Below are 26,446 nucleotides of genomic sequence, written 5' to 3' on the forward strand. Positions count from 1 at the left end.
GCAATGGCGGAGCGTGCGAACACACTCGTTCGAGATGATCGACGGATCACCATCAAACAACTCAGTGCTCAACTTGACATCTCTGTTGGTAGTGCTGTCACAATTGTTCACCAGTTGGGATATTCAAAGGTTTGTTCCCTCTGGGTCCCTCGTTGTCTAACCGAACACCATAAAGAGCAAAGGAGAACCATCTGTGCGGAATTGCTTGTTCGTCATGTGGCTGAGGGTGACAATTTCTTGTCAAAGATTGTTACAGGCGATGAAACATGGGTTCATCACTTCGAACCTGAAACAAAATGGCAATCAATGGAGTGGCACCACACCCACTCCGCTACCAAGAAAAAGTTTAAAGCCATACCCTCAGCCTGTAAAGTCATGGTTACAGTCTTCTGGGACGCTGAAGGGGTTATTCTGTTCGATGTCCTTCCCCATGTTCAAACGATCAACTCTGAAGTGTATTGGGCTACTCTTCAGAAATTGAAGAAACAACTTCAGCGTGTTCGTAGGCACAAAAATCTGAACGAACTTCTCCTTCTTCATGACAATGCAAGACCTCACACAAGTCTTCGCACCCGAGAGGAGCTCACAAAACTTCAGTGGGCTGTTCTTCCTCATGCAACCTACAGCCCCGATCTCGCACCGTCGGATTTTCATATGTTTGGCCCAATGAAGGACGCAATCTGTGGGAGGCACTACGCGGATGATGAAGAAGTTATTGATGCAGTACGACGTTGGCTCCGACATCGACCAGTGGAATGGTACCGTGCAGGCATACAGGCCCTCATTTCAAGGTGGCGTAAGGCCGTAGCACTGAATGGAGATTACGTTGAAAAATAGTGTTGTGAAGCTAAAAGATTGGGGAATAACCTGGTGTATTTCAATGCTGAATAAAACAACCCCTGTTTCAGAAAAAAAATGTGTTGCATTACTTATTGAACTGCCCTCGTACTTCATTCTGAGAGTTGTTCCTTATCTTACAACTTCCTTCTTGTATTGGATTCCTAATGTGTTTCCTGTTATATAAGTTCTATCACCACTAATTTCTGTCTGCTTGTAGTTACCTTCACAACTTTTACCTTCATATTACAAGGTACTATCACAGTGCTGTATATTCTGAATACCATCTACAACAATGAAGTGTTGATGTATGTTCTAAGCTATTTTGTACTCCTGCTTAAAAATGATGAGAGATCTCATCATCAAGAAAAATGCTGCTAGATATAAAACTCAGTTCCAATTAATCATCAAGAACTTGCAAAATTACAAAGCAATTTCCTTAAAATTGGTTTGCTGCAGAATTATTGAGCATATCTAAGTTCAAATATAAAAATTTCCTTGAGACAGAAAAGTTTCTGTCCACAAATCACAGTACGTATTTAGAAAGAATCGCTCTTGCAAAACTCTGCTTGCTCTTTTCTCACACAATATCTTGTGAACTACATATGAAGGGCAACAGGCAGATTCCTTATTCCTAGGTTTCCAGAAAGCATGTAACCTAGTGCCCAACTGCAGACTGCTAACGGTCTGAGTATATAGTTTAGGTTTCCAGATACATGAGTGGTTCGAAGAATTCTGAAGTAACAGAACCCACTACGTTGTCCTGGAAGGCAAGTGTTCATCACAGGCAAAGATATCGTCAGGGGTGCCCAGGAAAGTGTGGCAGGAATGCTCATGTTCTCTTTACACATAAATGATCAAATGGATACAGTGAGCAACAATCTGGAACTTTTTGTTAATGAGATGCAGTGTATGAGAAAGTGTGGTCATCATCGTGTGACTATAGGATGACTTACATAAAATTTCTATCTTATGTGATGATGGTTGCTTACTTTATAAGTAGAAAAATATAAGTTACTGCAGATGACTAGCACAAACAATTCTGCAAAAGGTTATCAACAACTTATAATAAATCAGATGGCAGTTACAAGAGTCAAAGAGCATGAAAACAAAGCAGTGATCGAGATGGGAGTGAGACAGGGTTGTAGTGTGCCCCAATATACAGGGTGTAAATAAAGTCCAGTAACATGCTCAGTTATTTATTGCACAAGAACGAAACATTGTACAGATATCATACATATGTCATTTTGAAGAGAGACCCTGTAAGGTTTTTTTTCATGTATACTGCCACAGTGTAGTTTGGTAATTTGCCGATATTCGGCACTAGTCACAACCATGGCAAGTTCACGTGCGGAGCGAGCTTTCTGTGTGTTGGAGTTCGATAAAAACAAGTATACTACAGCTGTTCAACGGATGTTTAGAACCAAGTACGGTAAGAAGCCACCAACAAGGAAGGCCATTTACCACTGGCACAACAAATTGGTTACGGCGGGTTGCTTGTGCCCAGCAAAGAGAAGTGAATGTGGAGCACGTCTAGGAGTCTAAAGAAATCGATGCACTGTGCATCCCATGAACTTGAAATGGCTCCAATGACAGTGTGGAAAGTCCTGCGGCAGAAGTTGTCTTTGAAACCATTCAAATTGGAGCTAGTGCACAAGCTCAATGACGACGACAAAGCCAAGCATTTTGAGTTTTGTTCGCAGTTGCAACAACTGAATGAGGATGAGGATGGCATTGGTGATCGCTTAATTTTTAGTGACGAAACCACTTTTCACACTAATGGAAAAGTGAACAAGCATAATTGTCAAATCTGGGGTACAAAGCATCCACATGAATGCATTGAATTTGAGTGCAATTCCCCAAAGGTAAATGTTTTTGTGCCTTGTCACGTTGAAAACTGTACGGGCCATTCGTCTTTGCGAGAGCACAGTCACTACATATTCCTACTTGGACACGTTGCAGCAATGGCTGATGACTCAAATGCAATTGGACTCTCAGTTCATCTTTCAGCAGGATGGGGCTCGACCCCATTTTCATCGTGAAGTTTGTGGGTACCTGACCACAGAGCTGCTGCATCGATGGATCGGCCGTGCTACACCACAGAGCATCCCTTTTACAATTTCTGAAGGGGATGAAATTCAACTGACTCAGGGCGGTCTTCATCTTGATGCAATGGCTTAACGTGTAAACTGGGGCTCGACAACTTCACCGCCTAGAACTTCAGAGCTCACAAACAGAAGACAGAACACCACCTCAGGAAACACTCTCAGCAGAAACATCGAGTCCATATGCCACACTGTTGGCAATTAACAGGCTGCAGTTGCTGGACCTAGATCACTAATGGAAGCCTACACACTGTATTTTTGTGTTTTACTTTGTAAATAGCTGTTGTTCTGCCACCAAGTGAATGAATAAATAAATGAACAAACTGGTCACTACTTACCTTCAGGAGGGTAAGTGCTAATAGAAATGTGAAAATAAAAACGATGAGGTTATCCTGACTTTCACAATGGTCAGTAGTTCCCTTGGGGAGGAGAGAGGGATAGTGTGGTGAAGCTCAAAAAGAAAAAGCAGGCCACTCACAACTGTCTCACATTTATTACTTTTCTCAATAGAATTTTCCTTTGATAAAAATCCATAAACTGTGATCCATCCAACACCTCCCTCTCCCTCTCGAAGATCCCATCAAGTATGTATATTTTTAGAAAGAATTTCTGTGTCTTTCTCCCTAATCTAAGATAATTCGAAAATTTCATAAGCTTGGAAATCTTTCATCTTATCTCTGCCTTTTGAGCTGAAGTCTACTTTTATACTGGCAGGTACATTTTTCATTTAGTTTTATGTGGTCGACTGTATGACATGACAGTAAACATTGCTGCCCTATACAGCTACAGATGATGAGCAACAGAAAAACCCCTTGCCTACCTGATGTGCCGAGGCAGCACCACCTCACCTATTTATCACAGAGAAAAAAGCTAGCTAGTACATGGTTCAAACAATACACTTTATTTCACTATCAGCAGTTTTCTACAAAACTGTGGATGCAGCTCGGCAATCGCACCTGTGCATTTTGCCTGACAGTCCTGGTGGCAGTGGTGGGGGACTTGGGGGACCGCAGTGGCTTGCCACCAGCAGCAGCTCCGCCTCCCGTGCCGTAGGTTGCACGTCGCCGCTGCCTCTCCAATTCAGACTTTGTCTCGGCCAGTGATGCCCTGAGGTCACGGACTGTGCTTTCTAGGTCCCTCTTCCCTGCCTGTGCCATCCAGAACAAAAATTGGTGATTATACTGATTCAACTTAATGACAAAATAAAAAACCCTAGTAACTTGAAACTTCCTTGCCAATTAAAACTGTGTACTGGACCTTTGCCTTTTGTGGGCAAGTGTTCTACTGGCCGAGCTACCAAAGCACGACTCGTGACCTACTTTACTGGAGGAAGTAAAACAGTCAGGACATTTTGCAAGTCGTGCCTGGGTAGCTCAGCCAGCAGAGGCCTTGCTCACAAGAGGCAAAGGTCCCAAGTTCAAGTCTTGGTCCAGTACACAGTTTTAACCTGTCAGGAAGTTTCATATCAGTGCACACACTGCTGCAGAGTGAAAATGTCATTCTTTCATACCCTGTCAGTAACAAATACTGTTACTCTGGGCTTACAGCCTGTGTTTTATATTTGAGTACATTCAACAGAAAATGTCCCAAAAAATTAAGTGCAAATTAATGTAATGATGTATTACTCGACACAGCAAATTGTAAACCCAGTCACAGAGGGAACTATTTTGATCCAATCACTATGAACAGCTATGTTCCAGTTTAAAGTACTGTGCACTGTTATCTCTCAGTGCAAGTGCAGACCACTGAAAATTACTTCATGGGCAACCACAATGGCTTTTATTGATGTTTTTAAACTTGTAGCAGTGAGGAGGAGAAAGGTGTGACAGTGCTGGCAGAAGAGGTGATGGGATGCAGAAGTAAAATGTTAAAGTTGAGTAAGTTAGTGATGTACAAATTACAAAAGTAGGGATATGGTGCTTGGTGCTATGAGTGAAATTCATAATAGTTGTCTCAGAGGAGGAGGAGGAAGAGAAAAGTAAATATAATAAATATACCACTAACAATGGTTAAATGTGTCACTATGTAGCAATTTCTGCAGTATTATGAGCACTACAGAGATATACAAACTTTGCAAGAAGCAGAAGCTTTTGTCACATCAGAACTGGATTTCAGAGAAGGTGAGGGAACTCTGAGAAAAAGGCTCTGTCTGAGATTTGCTTTTAAAAGGTACCTGACAAAATTAGTCATCCTGTCCGAATCAAATAACTCAGTAAAAAAAAAAGGCACACTAAATTACTTAAAGAAGTACCAGAATTAAAGTAACTAGTGGTTTATTCAGATGAAACGTCAGTTCACACAAATTACACTGCAAATAAATGCTGTCATAATGATAGCATGTGAGGAATATCACCACACAAAAGCCACAATCAATGTTTGTTGATGTATGCATTGCACTGGAACATAGCTGTGTAGTGCGTGACATTGTATCATTTGTAAGAATACTGCAATGTAGTCTGTTACTATTGTACCTTGCCTCTCTGCTTCTTGGGGATAAACACGATGGGGCTATCAGACTAGTCACCTCTTCATTTTGCTTCACCAAGTAATACACAACTTACACTAGTTTTATTGTCGTATGTGAAATGTGAGAATAAAATGATCACTAGTTCATGAACAGCAAATGTTAATTTGATGTAAATTAAATAAAGGTTTTACTAAAGTATGTAACTTATCTTACAGAGAAAAATCTGAGACATATTGTCACAATTAGCATGCAATTATAAATCATCTGTGTGTGTGTGTGTGTGTGTGTGTGTGTGTGTGTGTGTGTGTGTGTGTGTGTGTGTGTGTGTGTGTGTGTGTAGGGGGGGGGGGGGGGGGCACACTCTTGTGAAGCTTCTAATATATTGTTTCTAAGTAGCTGTCTAGAATATGTTACTTTGATGGGAATACTTTTGGTTAAGAAGTGGCAGCTGATACAAATAATTGCAAACGAAACATGCGACATCATTGCCTTTTCAATTGACCAATTTCTCTGTCTAGCAAATGAAACAAAACATAGAAGGAAATGGGGCTACTCATCTACAGGAGACAAAGCTGCACATTCGGACATCATTTCTTTCTCATCATGCCTTGATATAGAGTTCTCGTGATAACACAGTCTACTAAATCCCTGATAGACTTGTTTCATGTAACTCTCTAACCTCTTCCATTTGACAAAGAAACTACTGGAACTGTGAAGCTGTGTTTATCCACTTTTATTCATTGATGTGTATGCCTATGCCTATGCCTATGCTGATGCCCCCCTCCCCCAAACTCCTTCCTGCTCCTCTCACAGCGATTTACTTGCTTTTCTGGATTAGAAAATTAGCCTATAACATGCAAAATAATATGATTACAATCAGTTTAAACTTGATTATCACATGTGACCAACAAACAGTCACTTGATATCTGTCACAACAAGTAAGAAATAGATGACCACAAATTCTAAAAGAGCTGGAATGTCAGTGAGGTAGGTAGGACAGTAGTCTTGCAGGAGTGAATGGTTGTAGAGGTGTGGTTGTACTAGAAGTAGCAGTTATCATGTTGGTGTAATGACGAATTCTACAGTTATGTATACTATTTTGCACTTCTCTATAGTGAGATTGTCAGACCAACATTACCCAAAGTAATGTACCTTGAATTTTCGTTACTTATCTCAAATTTTTCCCTTACTTTGAGTACCATCAACACAGAAAATATAAGTGAGGACAGGTTGAAAAACAAGAAGAATATGACTTCTACAGTCTCTGTGAGATGTTTCTTACCCTCAATGCATCCATTTGCACTCTTGCAGCAATAGCAGCTTCTCGAGCCTCACGCAGCTCATCTTCAAGCTTTCGTCTTTCCACATCACCTGTTGCTGGACCCTTACTTGCCGCTGAACCTGCCTCTTTTGTCTTTAACTTATCCTGGAATACAATTGGAATTATCAGTTTTATACCAAGTGTGTGTGTGTGTGTGTGTGTGTGTGTGTGTGTGTGTGTGTGTGTGTCAGGGATGTACTTGTTGGTTCACAACATGGGTTCTCTCTAAGTACCGGGTGATCAAAAAGTCAGTATAAATTTGAAAACTGAATAAATCACGGAATAATGTAGATAGAGAGGTACAAATTGACACACGTACTTGGAATGACATGGGGTTTTATTAGAACCAAAAAAATACAAAAGTTCAAAAAATGTCCGACAGATGGTGCTTCATCTGATCAGAATAGCAATAATTAGCATTACAAAGTAAGACAAAGCAAAGATGATGTTTCCAGTTTGGAAGGTAGGAGACGAGATACTGGCAGAAGTAAAGCTGTGAGGACGGGGCGTGAGTCGTGCTTGGGTAGCTCAGTTGGTAGAGCACTTGCCCGCGAAAGGCAAAGGTCCCGAGTTCGACTCTTGGTCTGGCACACAGTTTTAATCTGCCAGGAAGTTTCATATCGGTGCACACTCCGCTGCAGAGTGAAAATTTCATTCAATGAACAGACGTTTAATTATGCTGGCTGCCAGGGTCTGAAGTGTTCCTTGGCCCATAAATAGATTGCTGTAGTCAGTGGAGTGGTGCAGAATGATGTAGCACTGAGCTTACACAATCAGTGATTACATATATTTAGTTTTTCTATGAAAGTGGAAGTAACAGAAGTCTTTTTTCCTATTTGGAGCCAATGGCACAGTTCACAAACACCATAGTGGATCATTGGTGACGGCCTCACTCACCACTGTTATTACATTAATAGTGGCAACTATTTATTTACACTTACACAAAATAAACTTGTTTCAAAGTTTTACTGATGTCACCTGCATTGTGAACAACCTATTGCCAGTTGTGTGGATGTTGTTGGGTACCGCTAGTAGTGTCAGCTGTGTTGATACTTAAGAGTGGAGCAGTCTATCGCCCAGCAAATCTCTGCAACAGTTCTATAGCGAACGGCATGATGTGTTTCCTACACATTACAAATCAAGTTGAAGCCACAATGGCTTAAGTCTGGGAAGTACAGCACTTCGCAGCCCTGTCGATCAAACAAACCTGTCACATCTCACTCCATATGCATCTGAGCACTGTCCTGAAAAATGATGTGCAGGTGCTGCAGGAATTGTCATCACCACTTTCTCTAAGCTGTTCATTTTTGAACCCCTGTGTCCAGCTTAAAGAAAGAAGAGGCAACACTTCCTGCATGTCCCCGCCCATCATTTTGCAGGACAAAGCTCAGGCGCATATGCAATGAGTTGTTATGGTTTGTTTGATCATCGGGGCTATGGAGTGCTGTTCTCCCCAGACTTGAGTCATTGTTGCTTCAACTTGATTCCTAATAGGCACGACCACTTCATGGCATTCGCTTCAGTGTTACAGTGAATCGTTGAACAATACACAGTCTCACACGCACTATCAACACAACTGGTGCAGCAAAGGGTATCCTACGATTTCCACATCCCTGACAATAAGTTATAGACAATGCTGGTGACTACTCTGAAGGATAGCATAACTTTGAAACATATCTCTATTTTGTACTATCAAAGTTCGAACCCTTGTATTTTATAATATGACAAAAATTACACCATGGAACACAATGCAGCCCATTGAAGCTAATGCAATTACTACTACATCTAGTGTTTCCACTAACTAACACTGACTGCATCCAGAAGAAAGTGAGCACTGAAAATGTGACCCAAACTACTTCAGAGAACTGGCACTTAGGAGCCTGAATATATGGAACGAAGGTCATTTTTTATAGAATAATATCATCTGAAGCTGCATTACATGAGTGTTAGTCATAAAAGTTGTAATCATCAGCTCTAAAGATAAAGTTATTAACTAGGTTTTCGCTTGTTTGGAGTTACATATAGTGGTCTTGCACACATCAGAATCCCCACACCACATTACAGTAACACAGCACGATGGAATGCCAAAGCATAATTGCGCAGCCAACTAATAAAGTGTAGTAGAGTGCGATAATTCATTTTCTGCATCTGAAGGGGAATAATGCAGAAAAAATCTATGATGAGTAGGTAAAGCTGCACAAAGACGTGCACCATCAAACGACACAGTAGTTATGTAACACGACAGTGTCTGTTGTGGTCAAACAAGTGTGAATGACGAAACACGAAGTAGATCATATCTCTGTGAAGAATAGGGAATGACATGGGAAGCTGAGACCGTGATCCTTGAAGAATGGTGTTAACACAATCAAAAAGTGGAAATTGGTAAGGGTAATTTTGGATATGACAAAAGGTTGTTGCCTCCTACGTACTGCAACTGCTACCCTCATTCAAAAACGTCCACTAAACCGTTGTAGCAGCGGAAATGTTACATCTCTGTTAGGTGAATTCAGATGACTTCTTTGGTCACCAAATCACCATTGGTGAGTGCTGGGTTTATCACTATGATTACAAGAGAAAGGAGTAAAACAAGCAGTGGGGAAAAGGTAGATTAACCACTGCAGAAAAAGGTGAAAACAAATGAAATATTAAGTGTAAAGTGGTGACAACAACTCGGTTGAATATCTGAAAGTATGTGTACCATTAACATGGCTTAAAATGGATGACATGTATGTGCTTTTATCCATCAAAAATAAAGAGAGAGCATGCTCAGTCACTAACATATCTACATCAATACTCCGCAAACCACCTGATGGTGTGTGGCGGAGGGTACTTTTGGTATGACTAACTGATGCCCCCTTCCCTGTTCCACTCAAAGGTGTGCGAGAAGACTGACTGTCGGTAAGCCTCTGCATTAATTTCTCAGATTTTCTTGTCATGGTCATTTTGTGAGATGAATGTAGGAGGAAGTAATATGCTCCCAACTCTTCGGACGTGCACTCCCAGGATTTCAGAAGTAAACCTTTCTGTGATGCGCAATGCCTCTCTTTTAGTGTCTGCCAATGGAGTTTGTTGAGCATCTCTGCAGTGCTCTCGCACTGACTAAATGATCCCATGATGAAACACGACACTTTTCACTGGATCCTGTCCCCCTTCTGTTGTTTTTTCTTGGTAAGGGCCCAAGACTGTTGAACAATACTCAATAATTGCACAAGGAAGTGTTTTGTATGTCACCCCTTTTGTGGATATATTAAATTTCCTCAAGATTCTTCCTAAGAATCTCAGTAGGTCATTCACTTTTCCTGCAATTTGTTTTATATGGTCATTCACTTTATGTTGCTCTGGATGGTTACTCCTATGAATTTTGGAGTATTTACATGTTCCATTAGGTTGGTTGGTTTAAAAGAGAAGAAAGGGACCAAACTGCGAGGTCATCGGTCCCTTGTTCCCAGTAGAGCAATTACCCAAGGGAAAGAACAAAACAAAGAAGATGTACAACACAATAACAGGAGAAAGGAAGAACCAGAAGAGTGACAGAAGGACAACATACACTACAATGGACAAAACAGGACCAAAAAACTACAGAGAGACACAAGAAACAGGGAGAAGAGACTAAAAACAAGAAAGCAGATTACCATGGCTGGCTGACCATGATAATAAAAAAGGAGAAGCCAGCCACTCTGCAACACATTAAAACCTACACCCTAAAAGCCCTAGGTTCGAGGACACAGAGAGAGAAGGGACATGAGCTGAAACTCAGATCAAATGAAAAAACCCACCCTCACAAAGAAAACATAGGACTAAAGCTGCTGTTGAGGCATTGTCACTCAACACCAAAGGTAGTGTGCTGGGAAAGTTAAAAAAAATGGTGCAAATGGCTCTGAGCACTATGGGACGCAACTGCTGAGGTCATTAGTCCCCTAGAACTTAGAACTAGTTAAACCTAACTAACCTAAGGACATCACAAACATCCATGCCCGAGGCAGGATTCGAACCTGCGACCGTAGCGGTCTTGCGGTTCCAGACTGCAGCGCCTTTAACCGCACGGCCACTTCGGCCGGCGGAAAGTTAAAAGTCCACCGCAGAGTGGCTAAAAGTGGGCAGTCCAGCACTGAGGCAGATCCTTGCAACGGAGGAGGTAACCATGTGTGAGCCACGTATGGCCAATGCGAAGCCGACAAAGGACAACTGATTCCCTGCGAGAAGCCCCCAGGGAAGACTTCGGCACATTCGTAGTCTCCTTAATGACATGCAACTTGATGCGCATACTGTTATGCCACTCTGTCTCCCAAAGTCGAAAAACCTTGTGGTGTAAGACAGAATGCAGGTCAGTTTCAGAGACGTCCAACTCCAGCAGTGGTTTCTGCATAGCCTGTTTGGCCAGCCTGTCAGAAAGTTCGTTGCCTGGGATTCCAATGTGTCCTGGGGTCCACACAAACACCACTGAACGACTGGACCATTCCAGCACAGAGATGGACTTCTGGATGTTCGCTACCAAAGGATGGCGAGGGTAGTCAATAGCTTGTAAGCTGCTCAAGGAGTCAGAACAGAGAAGAAATGACTCACCAGAACAGGAACGGATGTACTGAAGTGCACGAGATATGGCCACAAGCTCTGCAGTGAATACACTGCAGCCAGAAGGCAAGGAATGCTGTTCAACATTGCCTCTGTGGACAGAGGCGAAGCCAACATTACCATCAGCCATTGAGCTGTCAGTGTAAACAACTTCAGAGCCCCGGAACACATCAATAATCGAGAGGAAGTGACACCAAAGAGCGGCAGGGTTAACAGAGTCCTTAGACCCATATAAAAGGTCCAGATGAAGCTTCGGCCAAGGTGTACACCAAGGAGGTGTACGTGAATGGACCTCAAATAGAGATGGTAAAGGGAAGGACTCCAGTTTGGAGAGAAGGGATCGTATGCGAACCACAATCGTGAGCCCTGACCTGGGCTGCCGATGCGGGAGATGAACTGCCGTGGGTGCTAAAAGGAGACGGTAATTCGGATGCTCAGGAGAACTACGAATGTATGTAACATAACTGGTGAGCAGTTATGCACACCTAACCTTCAATGGAGGGACTCCAGCCTCCACAAGGACCCTGGTCACCGGACTTGTTCTAAAAGCTCCCGTCGCTAGACGAACGCCACAGTGGTGCACTGGATCAAGTAAACGCAATGCCGAGGGTGCCACCGAACTGTAAACCTGTCTTCCACAGTCAAGGCGGGATTGAACAAGGGCTCTGTAGAGCTGCAGCAGCCTAGAGTGATCTGCACCCCAGTTGGTGTGGCTCAGGCAGCGGAGAGCATTGAGGTGCTGCCAGCACTCCCACTTAAGCTAGCGAAGGTGAGGTAGCCAAGTTAATCGGGCATTGAAAAGCAGTCCTAAGAATTGATATGTCTCCATTACAGTGAGTGGATCGTCATTAAGATAAAGTTCAGGGTCCGGATGAACGGTACGATGCCAACAGAAATACAGAGGTCTGCAGAATGCCATTCTTCTGAATAGAATGCCATTCTTCTGAATATGAGGGGGGGGGGGGGGACTATGGGAGGCACCAACATGGACATGGAAAGTACGAAGCGACAGGAAGTTTTGGATAAAAATCAGGAGCAGGCCCCGGAGACCCCACTCATACAATGTGGCAAGGATATGATGTAGCCAGGTAGTGTTGTATGCTTTACATAAGTCAAAAAAGACAGCAACCAGGTGTTGGAATCTGGAAAAGGCTGTTCGGATGGCAGACTCAAGGGATACAAGATTATCAGTGGTAGAGTGACTCTGGCGGAAGCCACCACTACATGGAGCCAGTAGGCCACGTGACTCCAGGACAAAACCCAACCACTGACACAACATACGTTCCAGCAGCTTACAGAGAATGTTGGTGAGGCTGATGGAGTCGGTAGCTATCCACATCAAGTGGCTTTTTAGCGGGTTTCAGCACCAGAATGATGGTACTCTCTTGCCATTGCGATAGAAACACGCCATCGAACCAGAGTTGGTTGAAGATGACAAGGAGATATCGCCTGTAGTCAGGCGAGAGATGTTTGATCATCTGATTGTAGATCCGATCTGGCACAGGAGCTGTGTTGGGGCAATGTGCAAAGGCGCTGAGGAGCCCCTCCCATTCTGTAAATGGGGCGTTATAGGGTTCACTGTGGTGTGTAGTGAGAACTTTCCTTTCCATCTGCCGTTTGAGGGTGCGAAAGGCTTGGTGGGGGGGGGGGGGGGGGTAGTTCTCTGACGCAGAGGAGAGCACGCCATTGATGTTAAACCCAGGGACGCCTGTTGGGGTCTGGTACCCAAAAAGACATATGGTCTTCATCCAGACTTGGGAGGGTGATGTATGGCACCCAATGGTCGAGATGTACCTCTCCCGACACTCCTGTTTCCATTGTTTTATAAACAGGCAAACGCGGGCACAGAACCGCTTAAAGGCTGTTAGGTGCTCTAAAGAAGGGTGCCACTTATATCGCTGTAGAGCTCGCCGACGCTCTTTAATTACCTTCGACTTTTGGCGACCACCAAGGGACTGTCTTTCTCTGGGGGCACCCTAGAGGCCGAGCGATCGCGCTTTCCGCCGCAGAAATTATCGTTGTAGTAACCTGCTCAATGACAACATCGATGGCACCATGTGGGGGAGATTCAAGGCTGAAAGCAGAGGTGAAGGCTACCCAGTCTGCCTTGTTTAAAGCCCATGGGCATGACGCCAGGGGAGTGACAGGAAGATGGGGAAGTGGTCACTACCACACAGGTCGTCATGTGCTCTCCAGTGGATAGATGGGAGTTGTCCCGGGCTGCAAATTGACAAATCAATGGCTGAGTAACTACCATGAGCTACACTGAAATGTGTGGCAGCCCCAGTATTTGAAAGGCAGAGGTCGAGTTGGAACAGTAAATTTTCAACATCTCTGCCATGGCCAGTAAGCATGGTGCTACCTGACAAGGGGTTATGGGCGTTAAAATCTCCCAAAAGTAGGAAAGGTTTAGGGAGTTGATCAATCAGTGCAGCCAATAGGTTCAGGGGTACCGAACCATCTGGAGTGAGATATACGTTATGGGCAGTTATTACCTGCATCGTCCATATCCTGACAGCCACTGCTTCAAAAGAAGTTTGAAGAGGCACAAGTTCACCTGACGCACTGTTACACTACTGGCCATTAAAATTGCTACACCATGAAGAAATGCAGATGATAAACGGGTATTCATTGGACAAATATATTATACTAGAACTGACTTGTGATTACATTTTCACGCAATTTGGGTGCATATAACCTGAGAAATCAGTACTCAGAACAACCACCACTGGCCATAATAACGGCCTTGATATGCCTGGGCATTGAGTCAGAGCTTGGATGGAGTGTACAGGTACAGCTGCCTATGCAGCTTCAACACGATACCACAGTTCATCAAGAGTAGTGACTGCCATATTGTGACGAGCCAGTTGCTCGGCCACCATTGACAATACGTTTTCAATTGGTGAGAGATCTGGAGAATGTGCTGGCTAGGGCAGCAGTCAAACATTTTCTGTATCCAGAAAGGCCCGTACAGGACCTGCAACATGCGGTCGTGCATTATCCTGCTGAAATGTAGGGTTTCGCAGGGATCGAATGAAGGGTAGAGCCACGGGTCGTAACACATCTGAAATATAACGTCCACTGTTCAAAGTGCCGTCAACGCAAACAAGAGGTGACCGAGACGTGTAACCAATGGCACCCCATACCATCGCGCTGGGTGATACGCCAGTATAACAATGACGAATACACGCTTCGAATGTGCGTTCACCGTGAAGTCGCCAAATACGGATGCGACCATCATGATGCTGTAAACAGAACCTGGATCCATCCGAAAAAATGACGTTTTGCCATTCGTGTACCCAGGTTCGTCGTTGGGTACACCATCGCAGGCGCTCCTGTCTGTGATGCAGCGTCAATGGTAACTGCAGCCATGGTCTACGAGCTGATAGTCCATGCTGCTGCAAACGTCGTCGAACTGTTCGTGCAGATGGTTGTCGTCTTGCAAACGTCCCATCTGTTGACTCAGGGATCGAGACGTGGCTGCACGATTCGTTACAGCCATGCGGATAAGATGCCAGTCATCTCGACTGCTAGTGATACGAGGCTGTTGGGATCAAGCAGGGCGTTCCGTATTACCCTCCTGAACCCACCGATTCAATATTCTGCTAACAGTCATTGGATCTCGACCAACGCGAGCAGCAATGTCGCTATACGATAAACCGTAATCGCGATAGGCTACAATCTGACATTTATCAAAGTCGGAAACGTGATGGTACGCATTTCTCCTCCTTACACGAGGCATCACAACAACATTTCACCAAGCAACGCCGGTCAGCTACTGTTTGTGTATGAGAAATCGGTTGGAAACTTTCCTCATGTCAGCACGTTGTAGGTGTCGCCACCAGCGCCAACCTTGTGTGAATGCTGTGAAAAGCTAATCATTTGAATATCACAGCATCCTCTTCCTGTCGGTTAAATTTCGCGTCTGTATCACGTCATCTTCGTGGTGTAGCAATTTTAATGGCCAGTAGTGTATATTCGCTACAATTCTTGTAACATCCCAGTAGCCGTGAAGGGCAGGGGTCCGCATTGCCGGGAACCAGGTTTCCTGGAGGGCAATGCAGGAAGTGGGTGCAAAGCTTAACACTTGCTGTAGCTCAGCCAGGTGATGGAAAAAACTGCCGCAACTGCACTGGAGGATGACGTGATTGTGAGACTGGGAAGGCATGAAACACTCAATGAGGCAGCCTACGCCTCAGGGTCACCTGCTGCGACAGAGTTATTTCCTGAACAGGCTATTGTATCCATTGTGTCTGAGGTTATGGCGAGATCTAGGTCCTCAGTGGACACTAGCATCTTCACCTCATCCTCAGTCACAGAGCTTGTAGGTAGCAGTGGTGTGGGTGCCACTGCAATTCCCTTGGTCTTGGGGGTCTTCTTTCTGGATTTCTCTCGCTTATTCTTGGGTTTCTCTCGCTCTCCGGGACTGAGAATGATCGTGAAGCCCTACGACCAGCTGCTTTTGGGCACTTCAGCCACTGGCAGTGTTATCTTTCCCACTATCAGAAACCTGGGAAGGGTGTGACCCCAGGGACCCCTTCCTAGCGAGAGGACACGAATAAACCTTACACTTCTCTGGCTGAGAAGTGGGGACTGGTGTCCCTGATAGATGGGGGGGGGGGGGGGGGCAGTGCTCTCGATGTAAATGGTGCGGGAGCAACAGACAACATGGAGGGAAGTGCCCCCAACCATCAAGCGAGCAGGTGTAGTCTTCTGGCTCTGAGAACCGACTGGAACTCGTGGAACTGATGGGGCTACAACTGTCCCATAGGATCGTACTTCCTTGCATTGTACTGAGACTTGGAACACTGGCAGGATGGCCATTGCCGCGAGTCCCAATTCCCCATGGTGACGGACTTCTACCGCTTGGCAAACGTGGAAAGTTAATGGCGCAGGCATCAGCAGAGCGATCCCTGTGTAGTCAGGGGGCTACAACCAACAGGGTACATGGCGGCCCCACTACAATGGATTGGCTGCCGTGCTGGGTATGAGGTGCAAAGAATTCTATGGTCATCGTCGGTGCAGAAAACGACACTGCATAGATGGTGGAGGAAATCGCACACAGGAAGGCGGCCTCGCTCAAGAGATGGAGGTTGAGCAGGACTGCAATTCCACGACGAGAAAGTGGCCTAAAGATCTCAATGCACGATGGACACAATGCACCATGTAAAGGCGTCCTTCCCCAATTGGCTCGCTCTTCTTCAAAATTTTGAAAAATAGAGGTAAAACCCTCCAGGGGACCACCACATAAAGGCCAAAAGGTGTGAGACTCCTTTTAGTTGCCTCTTAAGACAGGCAGGCAGGGGGTGTTCCGTTAGGAATGACGTGTTCGTTAAGAAAGTCCTCGAGAGTTCTGTCTGCAAGGAAGTCTCGAAGCCAGCCACAAATGTGGACCGACACCCGGTAAGCTCGTATTTTGTTCACTAGATGACACTGTAGAACTGTGACGAATGTCTTACTGAAGCCAAGAACCACGGCATCAACCTCGGTGCCTTTGACAATCCATTCCAGATTTTCTAATTTTAGTTCCTGCGCTCCTTTTCCCCCTCATAGATTCAACAATACAGTGTTTTAAATCGAAAAATGGTTCCAGGCATGCCCATTGACCTCACCAGGCGTACTTAGCAGTAATAAACTGTAGAAAATGACAGCGGAATGATGCATACTACCTGAGAAATTTTGTATTTGTACCACCATTTTCTTCATGTACTCCATGCCTGCAAATTTAGCACAAACTGCTTCTTGATGTAGAGAACAACGAATCTCGTCTGTCGATCATGTAAATTTTGGCTCTTTCATTGCCAACTAAATCTTTAAATTCTTTCTGCATGATATTGTAATGTCGTTTCCAAGCAAATTTGCAGTACCCTTCGCTTATTAGTCTACATAATAAATGTTGACAATTCTCATCCGTCTCTCCTGTCATTCACAATCATTTTTAAGGGCTTTTGACGATAGATCGCTAGCTGCCTTTTCTGTGCAAACACGCACTGGACCTGTGAATGTCCTCCATACCACGTAGAAGTAACGAAGGGTAAACAGCGCTGACACCACGATTATGCTGAACTTGAAGAGAGTTTTACAGATCGAAAAATGCCGTACCGAAAGCCTAAATGAAATGTCGCGCTGTTCCGGGCGCTTCAGAGAAGGACCGAGCAAAGCTCGCCCGCGGCCCGCACACGCTGCACATGTGAAGTTTGGTATGCCATGGCCGGCCATGTTCTACAAAAAGGAAGCGGCTACTCGGGTAGGAGATTACATATGACGTGTAAACGTCGTTTTTTCGTATTAGAGGAGCCCCACCTATGTCCAACGATGAAAAGCCTGCCCTAATCGAAAACAGATAGCACATTTTCCTCTCAAAAGAGAAGTTTTGGCCTTGGAGGTCGGATTTCATTAGAATCGCTTATTAAAGGTAATAATGCTCAAATAGTTTTAGGAACAGAAAGTTGGGTGAAACCGGAAGTGAACAGCAGCGAAATCCTAAATTAGGATTGGAATTTATATTGTAAGCATAGACTGGCGCCAGTGGTGGCGTTTTTATTGCATAAAGAACTGTATAGTATGTATCTAGTGAGGTTGCTACATATTCCGAATTTCAAATTATGGGGTGAAGTTGAATAACTAAAGGAGATAAAATATGGTAATCGGATGCTTAAAACTTACTGTATGTCAAATAACTTATAATTTCCCCTCAGTACTTTGTGCTAGGAATCTTCGCGCCAGGATGTTCGACCGGTTCCTTGCTGCAGCTGTGGAATTCCTGGTCGAGGGAGTGACTGAGAAAAGATTGATCACATTACTTTGGGCACGGTTCTATAATGATTCACAACCATTTTGACTGCAGAAGAGGGACGAAACCGCCGTCGCACCAAGGAATCGGCAAAATTGCCTGTGGACTATGTGAGATGACTGTTAGATTTCTACGAGGGAAGGGTCACAATCAGTAGTGGTCGCTTCGGGCGCCAAGCAGAGAGGGGCGTATGGAACACACAGGTGCAAGAAATGTATACGGCGTATATCACCAATAATAGTGAAAACTGAAAAGACTCAAAAATGTACGAGGGAACGAGGAGGCGGCGCCAAATTAAAAGTCGTTTGTGCGGAGAAATGTTCTTGAACCGGCCCTGACTGTACTGGAGTCGCAGACAATCATCGCTATAAATTCGTGAGAATTGTGTAATGAATAAAGATCCTGAGCTCAGATTTCAGGAGAGGTAAGTGCCACCTCTTGTCCCCTGTTAAGGATGCCCTACACAAGTGCATTTATTATTCAAACACAACTCCGTTTAAATGAGAGGTCTTTAAACGCAGCAGATCAGGTACAATAGGGCCACCAGTGCAGCCACCACACAAACGGAAAGTGCCAGCGCACACAGGTGACTCTGATGTGTATACGTTTGTAAGCATAACGACGGGAACATCTTATGAACCAGAAGTGTACAGGTCTATCCAAGTAAATTTGCTACTCTCTCTACTACAGCACTGAGACTCCAAGAATCACAATGCACTTCTCGTTAACAACTAGACTGGATGCTTGAGCAGAAAACATGTAAGAACCCTAATATTTGCCTAAGCGGGCAGTGAAAATATCTAAGACACGCTATTACCATTGCAGCATCACAGTGGTTTCATGATGATTCGATAATATTATCCATATCTCACATGAAAATTGTGTTACCGAATTTTTAAAATTATTCTCTGTGTGTAAAGTGTCACACGTTATTTTCACACACCACTGCAATTCCAACATTATCGTTAAACACTCATGTACAGTCCTGTCATTATGTGAAACTGGAAAAACAGGTGAAAGGAAAGATAAACCGAGAGCACTCGGCCTAAACGATCACCAAGAATTCCCCCTCAAACCACAATTGTGCTGCCTATACACGAAATGAGATGGAAGGAATACCAGGGTTTACTGTGCTGTTGACTACGCGGTGGTGAGAGATGGTCCACAAGTTCAGAAAGAAACTAAATTAGGAAAGAAAATCGACCTCGTTCTTTTCAAGAGGTATTCAAATTAATAAATTTATGGAAATCACGAAATACTTTAATATGGACACGGATTCGAAACCCGCTCCTCTCGTGTGTGAGTCCACAAACGCCTTGTAGCCGGTCGAACAAGGATTCAAGTCTCACACGGAGAGAGGAGCCGCAGACTTTTTGAAACTACGCTATGTGATCAAAAGTATCCGGTCATCCCCAAAAACATACGTTTTTCGTATTAGGTGCATTGTGCTGCCACCTACTGCCACGTACTCCATATCAGCGCCCTCAGCAATCAACAGACATCAGACATCGTGAGAAAGCAGAATGAGGTGCTCCGCGGAACTCACGGACTTCGAACGAGGTCAGGTGATTGGGTGTCACTTGTGCCATATTCTGTACGCATTTCCACACTCCTAAACATCCCTAGGTCCACTGTTTCCCATGTGATACTGAAGTGTTAACGTGAAGGGTCACGTACAGCACAAAAGCTTACAGGCCGACCTCGTGTGTTGACTGACAGAGACCGCCGACAGTTGAAGAGGGTCGTAATGTGTAATAGGCAGACATCTATTTAGACCATCATACAGGAATTACAAACTGCATCAGGATCCACTGAAAGTACTATGACAGTTAGGCGGGAGGTGAGAAAACTCGGATTTCAAGGTCGAGCGGCTGCTTATGAGTCACACATCATGCTGGTAAATACCACACGACGTCTCGCTTGGTGTAAGGAGCGTAAACATTGGACGATTGAACAGTGGAAAAACATTGTGAAGTGACAATCACGGTACACAATTTGGCGATATGTTGGCAGTGTGTGGGTATGGCGAACGCCCGGTGAACGTCATCTTCCAGCGTGTGTAGTGCCAACAGCAAAATTCGCAGGCGGTATTGTTATGGTGTGGACGTGTTTTTCATGGAGGGGGTTTGCACCCCTTCTTGTTTTGCGTGGCGCAGGCATACACTGACGTTTTAAGCACCTTCTTGCTCCCCACTGTTGAAGAGCAATTTGGGGATGGCAACTGCATCTTTCAACACGATCGAGTACCCGTTCATAATGCACGGCCTGTGGCGGAGTGGTTACATGACCGTAACATCCCTGTAAAGAACTGGCCTGCACAGAGTCCTTATCTGAATCTTATAGAACACCTTTGGGATGTTTTGGAATGCTGACTTCCTGTCAGGCCTCACCGACCGACAGCGATACCTCTCCTCAGTGCAGCACTCCGTGAAGAATGGGCTGCCATTCCCCAAGAAACCTTCCAGCACACGGCTGAACGTATGCTTGCGACAGTGGAAGCTCTCATCAAGGCTAAGGGTAAGCCAACACCATGTTGAATTCCAGCATTACCGATGGAGGGTGCCATGAACTTTTAAGTCATTTTCAGCCTGGTGGTCCGGATACTTTTGATCACATAGTGTATCTATGCAGTGACGTACGTTACGGTCCCAGGAAACAGACACTGGAGCCATTCACCCTGGTCGGCCCTGATTTGCGAGTAATCGACGGAAGAAAAAAACCGAGTTTTATGTTATATTCAACAGCGCTAAAAAAGTCACATTATGAATGCTGGTTGCGTGGTGTAATGGATAGCTAAATAGCTTCGCATGCATGAGGTTGTGGGCTCAAATCTCATGAAGTGCAGCAAGTTTTTTTTTTTTATTTTTATATCTATATCGAAATTACCTCGATTATTATTTTTATTCAATTAATTGGTTTAAACGTAATTTATTTACTTCTATTCCTTTGTCATATCATTTTGATCACCGCATAAACTTTTTCATTTGTTTAATTTTTTATATCATTCTTTTCCCAATCGGAATTTTTGTGAACATGAATTTAATTATACTTATCTATTATAATATTCAATTATTCCAAAATTCCGATCTATCAGATAAAAAACAAAAGACGAAATAATCTATTTATATTTGTGCAACGGTGTGAAAAATGTATTTTTGTTCCATATGTGCATTTTTTTGCACAGTAACGTCATACAAACATTTAAAACATACCCTAAATACCTATTGCACTATGGACAAAATACCGCAGATGAAAATTGAAATGAAAGCTGGGTTTATAAGTAAAAAGAAATTCAAGCAAAATGAGAAATAGATACAATGAACGCAATAATGTGGACGAAAAAACAGGGCTTTAAAACAAAAGAAATTAAATCGAAAGTAATAAGTAAAATTCATTAAAAGAAAAGATTTCAATTGGAGACAGAATGACAGGAAGAAAAATGAGAGCAAATGAAGACATTGATATTATGATTAAAATTACATGACAAAGGAATGGAATGAAAACATTACATTTAAATCAATTAACTGATTAAAAATAATGACAAAGGTAATTTTGATACAGATTTAAAAAATAAGGAAGTGTATTTGCCCCCTTTTGTTCCTCATTTACATTAATGATATTCGGGTGTCCGAGAGTAAAGCTAGAATCATGTAATTTGCTGATATTAGTTTAATAGTTAGTGATATGAAGCAGTCATTGAACAGTACTGTGGACCATGTCCTATAAGATATACAAAAATGGTTTAGTGCAAACAAGCTAACACTGAATGCAAAAAAAACTAATTATGTGCAATATGGAAAAATAAGTGAACATGACGACCTAAATCCCACCATGGAGGGCAAACGACTTGAAAGAGTACAGTGTGCAAAATTCCTGGGTATGCACATTGATGAGAAGATTAACTGGAAGGACCATGTGGTGAGCTTAGCACTAAAACTAAATTCAGCATGTTTCGTACTTAGAATAATTTCAAGAGTTTGTAGTAATGACTGTACCAGATTAATATATTTTGGCTATTTTCAGTCCATAGCATCCTATGGGATAGTATTCTGGGGAAAAACAAATTGTCGTCTAAATAAGATTTTCAAATTACAAGAACGCGCTATTCGGATAATGACCCAGAGCCCACCTCAAACACATTGTAGGCCCCCTTTTAAAGCATTGAAAATTTTAACAATTCCATCATTATACATTCTGAAATGTCTGCTGGTGATCAAAAGAAATCAGGACACAATGAAATCAATACAGACTACCATAATTACAATACACAGCAATGTAAAGATCTCCACTTACAAGCTGTAACAAGGACGCGAAGTCAGAAACACGTATGTAATGAAGGCATCAAACTTTTTAATGCACTACCAAAACATATCAAAGAGCTGGAAAAGGAGGATAAATTTAAAACTGTTATAAATAATCACATGCTTGACAAATGTTATTACAGTGTAAGTGAATTTCTATGCTCAACTGCATTAGAATATAAAGAACCACATGCTTGAAAAATGTTATTACAGCATAAGTGAATATCTCTGCGCAACTGTATAAAGAATATATGTTTAAATTAATGTGACAAATGAAATTACATCAATGAATATGTCTGTCAAGCACATATGAAGATTAAGAACCACATGCTTAACAAATGTCACTACAGTATAAGTCAATATCTCTGCTCAGCTATATGACATCATAAATGTGACAAATGAAATCACAACATCAAGGAATAGGTCTGTCAAGCATATAAGAAATAATGTTATAAAAACACTTATTAGTTGTATATTGTATTAACACGAGATAGATTCATATGAATTCAGCATAGAAAAAAGTTTTGTAAAGATATTATATAGTTGTTGAAATGTATCCTGACAAATCCTATATCACAAATGTGATCATTGGGATGATAATAAATAAATAATGTGTTCACGCATCGAGTTTGCACGGCAGTCTTGGTGGGCGGGCCAGACTTGCAGACTTTTTTTTTTTTTCTTGATAACATTCTGGAGAATGCCTTAAAAACAGTCGATTATGAGATGCTCCTGCACTGCGATTTGTGATAACGTTGACACTACAGTATCACGTCCCTGTGATTAACACTGCGTGGTTGCAACTAACTGGCTGAATGCACGTCTTTTGTTTACGTTGTTAGTTCAAGTCGCCACCGCAGTTACTGCGCTGACGTCGCTTCTACGCCAGGAATACAACCAGTCTTGAAAGTTTATCGCGAAAACCTTTGAGGAAGGTTTGTGAATCGTTCGTGGATAGCTCAGTCAGTATGAGCTCTTGCCCGCGAAAGGCAAGGTTCTGGGTTCGAGTCCCAATGCGACACACATTTTTTATCTGCCAGCATGTTCAAAAGCAGTGCACACTCGTCGCAGAGTGAAAGGGTCACACTGCAGTTTGATGATGGCTAGCTGCTTGTGGAGAAGGCATAACATTCTAAAGCGTACACACAGCTTCACATTAATAAATATAAACATGGTCCGTGGTAGGTTGTAATGTGTAAAATTTGTGCAATAATGTTTTATCTTAATGTGAGGCATGTAAAGTGTTATTTATACATGGGGTTGTATGCAGAGAATGTAGTGCTCTTCCATATTGGTTTTTATAGGTGCTTGACAATGACAAGTAGTCGAAATGAGCTAGTCGCACGATTAAATAAAAATCACATTACAGTCTATAACGACCCCTTTTTACATTTATTAAACATCTGGAGGCTGTGGATCCCCACAAATACAAAAATTTAACAGCTTCACGTATTCGTAATACCATTAATGTCCAGAGGTACAAAGATGAGACAGCCTATTGAAACCAAACGTGAGACTTTTCAGAGAAGCAGTAGATTCGGGTCACCTCTTCGTAGGGATATTTATTTTATTTATCTGTCAGATTCCGTGTGAGCCACAACTATTGCTTACGGAACAGTCGGTACATAATTTACAGAATGTATGAACATAAGAATTAAGAAAGCGCGCAAAAAATCATGAGAGTATACGAGTAAATAGCACAGGAGTGTCTGCCCACACTGAATTGTTCTGTTGGAGGAATTTCTTGCATGTTATGGTATCCACCGTATGGGATGGCCAGCGAGATAGTCAGATCTGAAGCCTATGCGGCAGGCCTGGGAACCACTGCGGGTCCAAACTGTAGCCCTTCAGCCGACAACAGCAGCTCTTCCATGATTCTGCGTAGCTTTGTCTCAGGAATTGGGAGCGACTTCCAGCAGATGTTTACTCATAAAACCAGTTCACCGACAATAAAGAAGACGTGTTTACCCAGACGCGTTGGAAGTCACTAGCAATTAAATGCGACAACTAGCTGTCGCAATATCCTCCTTTAACTGTATTGTTGTTGTGGTGGAGATTTTGCGGTTTCTAACTGTCTCTCCTACTCCTTGACGGAAAAATATCTCCCCCAAGGCATAGATGGCTGGAAAGTTAGCCAAACGAAAATTACACTGTCTATCCTCGTCTTTTCCTCGAAAACTGTCATTCCTATATGCCATATTCTTACGTTATTTTATAGTTTAAGATGTTAGCTAAGTGTCCCAGCTATGAGTGTTACGAAACGTCTGTATCCCTGCTCGCCATGAAGCGTCTACTTTATGCGTTCGAACGGACACAAGAACGTAAGCTTATTGCACTCTAATTATCTAAAACAAACTCGCTATCTCGTGCGAGATTTTATTATTTAAGAAATCCTTAGATTACATAATTTGAACAGTACTGAGCAAGACAAACACATATAACGTAAAGTTACCTCTAACGCCGTAAATAATTACAATTACAGGAAATAAGATCAAAATTTTGCTTTGAAGTGATGGAAACCATATAGTATAAGAAAGAAGAACGTTAAGCAGTCTATGCTGGTACCGTCAACTTCGAAGTGACACATACTTCAAATGAAATGACATACGTGCGCTTTTGAACGAAAATGGAAGTAGGTCAACCGGCAACATGAGCCAAAAATGCGAAAAACGAATGAGCTGGCACGAATGCGCCTATCAAATATCCATTCATCAACGAGTTTGGATGTCTGTGCTTACTGTGCGAGACTTTGGCATGACTAGGAGATAACACAGTCTACTAAATTATATTGTTATCATTGTCAGCATCTACGCCATTTTGTTTTTTTAAAATGTTTTGTACCCACTTCTCATTAGGCTATCTTCTCAACTATTTATTATTTCTTAGTATTCAGTAAAGCATTCACTTCGTACGTATCCCTTGCATTCACCTGGATACATACCCCGACCATCTCTCTTTCATTTTCACTACTTATGTCTTCTACTATAATTTGTTCCCTGGTCCATTTGTTTTGTTTTCCTGTATTTCGTAGTAATTCAGAACCTGCAGCTTTTAATTGCTTGCTGAGAGAGCGTCAGTTTTTTAATTACTTTTCTGTAAGAAGTCTGTCTCATCGCGTTGAGTTAGAACTTCTAATCATGGTTGCACTTGGAGATTTTTCCAAGGGGGGGGGGGGCGTCAAGATTCCACGCTTGCCACTTTTGATGTTAATTGTCATGCTATTTTTTAAAACTTGTCATGTTCCGAGAACTAAAGTTGACAAGAAATACATAAAACTTATTGTATCTGAAACGACTGATAGTTATCTACATGATTTTGAGAACGGGCAACCGCAGCTAAATTTCCACATTTTGAACGAGACGATCCGTACTGGCTGTATCATATTTTTATTCAACGTCGCGACCTGTTTCGCGTTGACTGAAGATACGTCCTCAGGTTACAGAAATTCTAATTAACAACTCATATCGGAGCGGTAACTGCCACTCCCCATCACTTATGTCCAGTTAGAGAAACGAGCGCACTAAAAGCAGCAGTCCACAGTTAAAATGAAGGGGACGGCAGAGAACCATGCGACGAACAGGAAGGTGGTTGAGCGGCGGCAGGCAAGCCATTCTAGCTGTGGACAGCCGCTTTCAGCGCACTTGCTTTTATAACTGGACGTGGATGCTGTGGAGTGGCAGTTACCTTTCTGATATGAGTTGTTAAAGAGAATCTCTGACACCTGGGAATGCATCTTTAGTCAACGCGAAACAGGTAGTGACTTTCGATAAAAAAAAGTATTTTACAGTCAGTGAGGATCGTTCCACTTTTGATAAAAGTGTTTTACACCCAGTGCCAATCGTTTCATTCAAAAGATGACTTTGATGCCTAAACAGTAAGCATATTACAAAACTATATGAAACTGCACATATTTTTATGTTAGTGATATGAAATTACATTCTCGTACGCTAAACCCAGTGCATCAAGTGATTACGAAATAAATCTAGAAAATACCCACAAAAAATATTTATTTTCCCGTAATGCTTGCTTGAAACTGAACTTGAACAATCC

At 42.8% G+C, this 26,446-nt stretch overlaps 1 protein-coding gene across 1 annotated transcript in view; it reads right to left on the minus strand.

Moving 5' to 3' along the window:
- The window catches only part of LOC126236002 (centrosomal protein of 162 kDa-like), a 228,402-nt gene that overhangs the window by 38,087 nt on the left and 163,869 nt on the right, over positions 1-26,446 (minus strand). Inside the window, exons 7-8 of the mRNA XM_049945011.1 lie at positions 6,692-6,835; positions 3,899-4,090 (exon numbers count right to left, since the gene is read on the minus strand). Coding sequence (XP_049800968.1) covers positions 3,899-4,090; positions 6,692-6,835 — 336 coding nt within the window. The remainder of the gene's footprint in view (positions 1-3,898; positions 4,091-6,691; positions 6,836-26,446) is intronic.

This window comes from Schistocerca nitens, chromosome 2, assembly GCF_023898315.1.
Source record: "Schistocerca nitens isolate TAMUIC-IGC-003100 chromosome 2, iqSchNite1.1, whole genome shotgun sequence".
Classification (NCBI taxonomy): Eukaryota; Metazoa; Arthropoda; class Insecta; order Orthoptera; family Acrididae; genus Schistocerca; species Schistocerca nitens.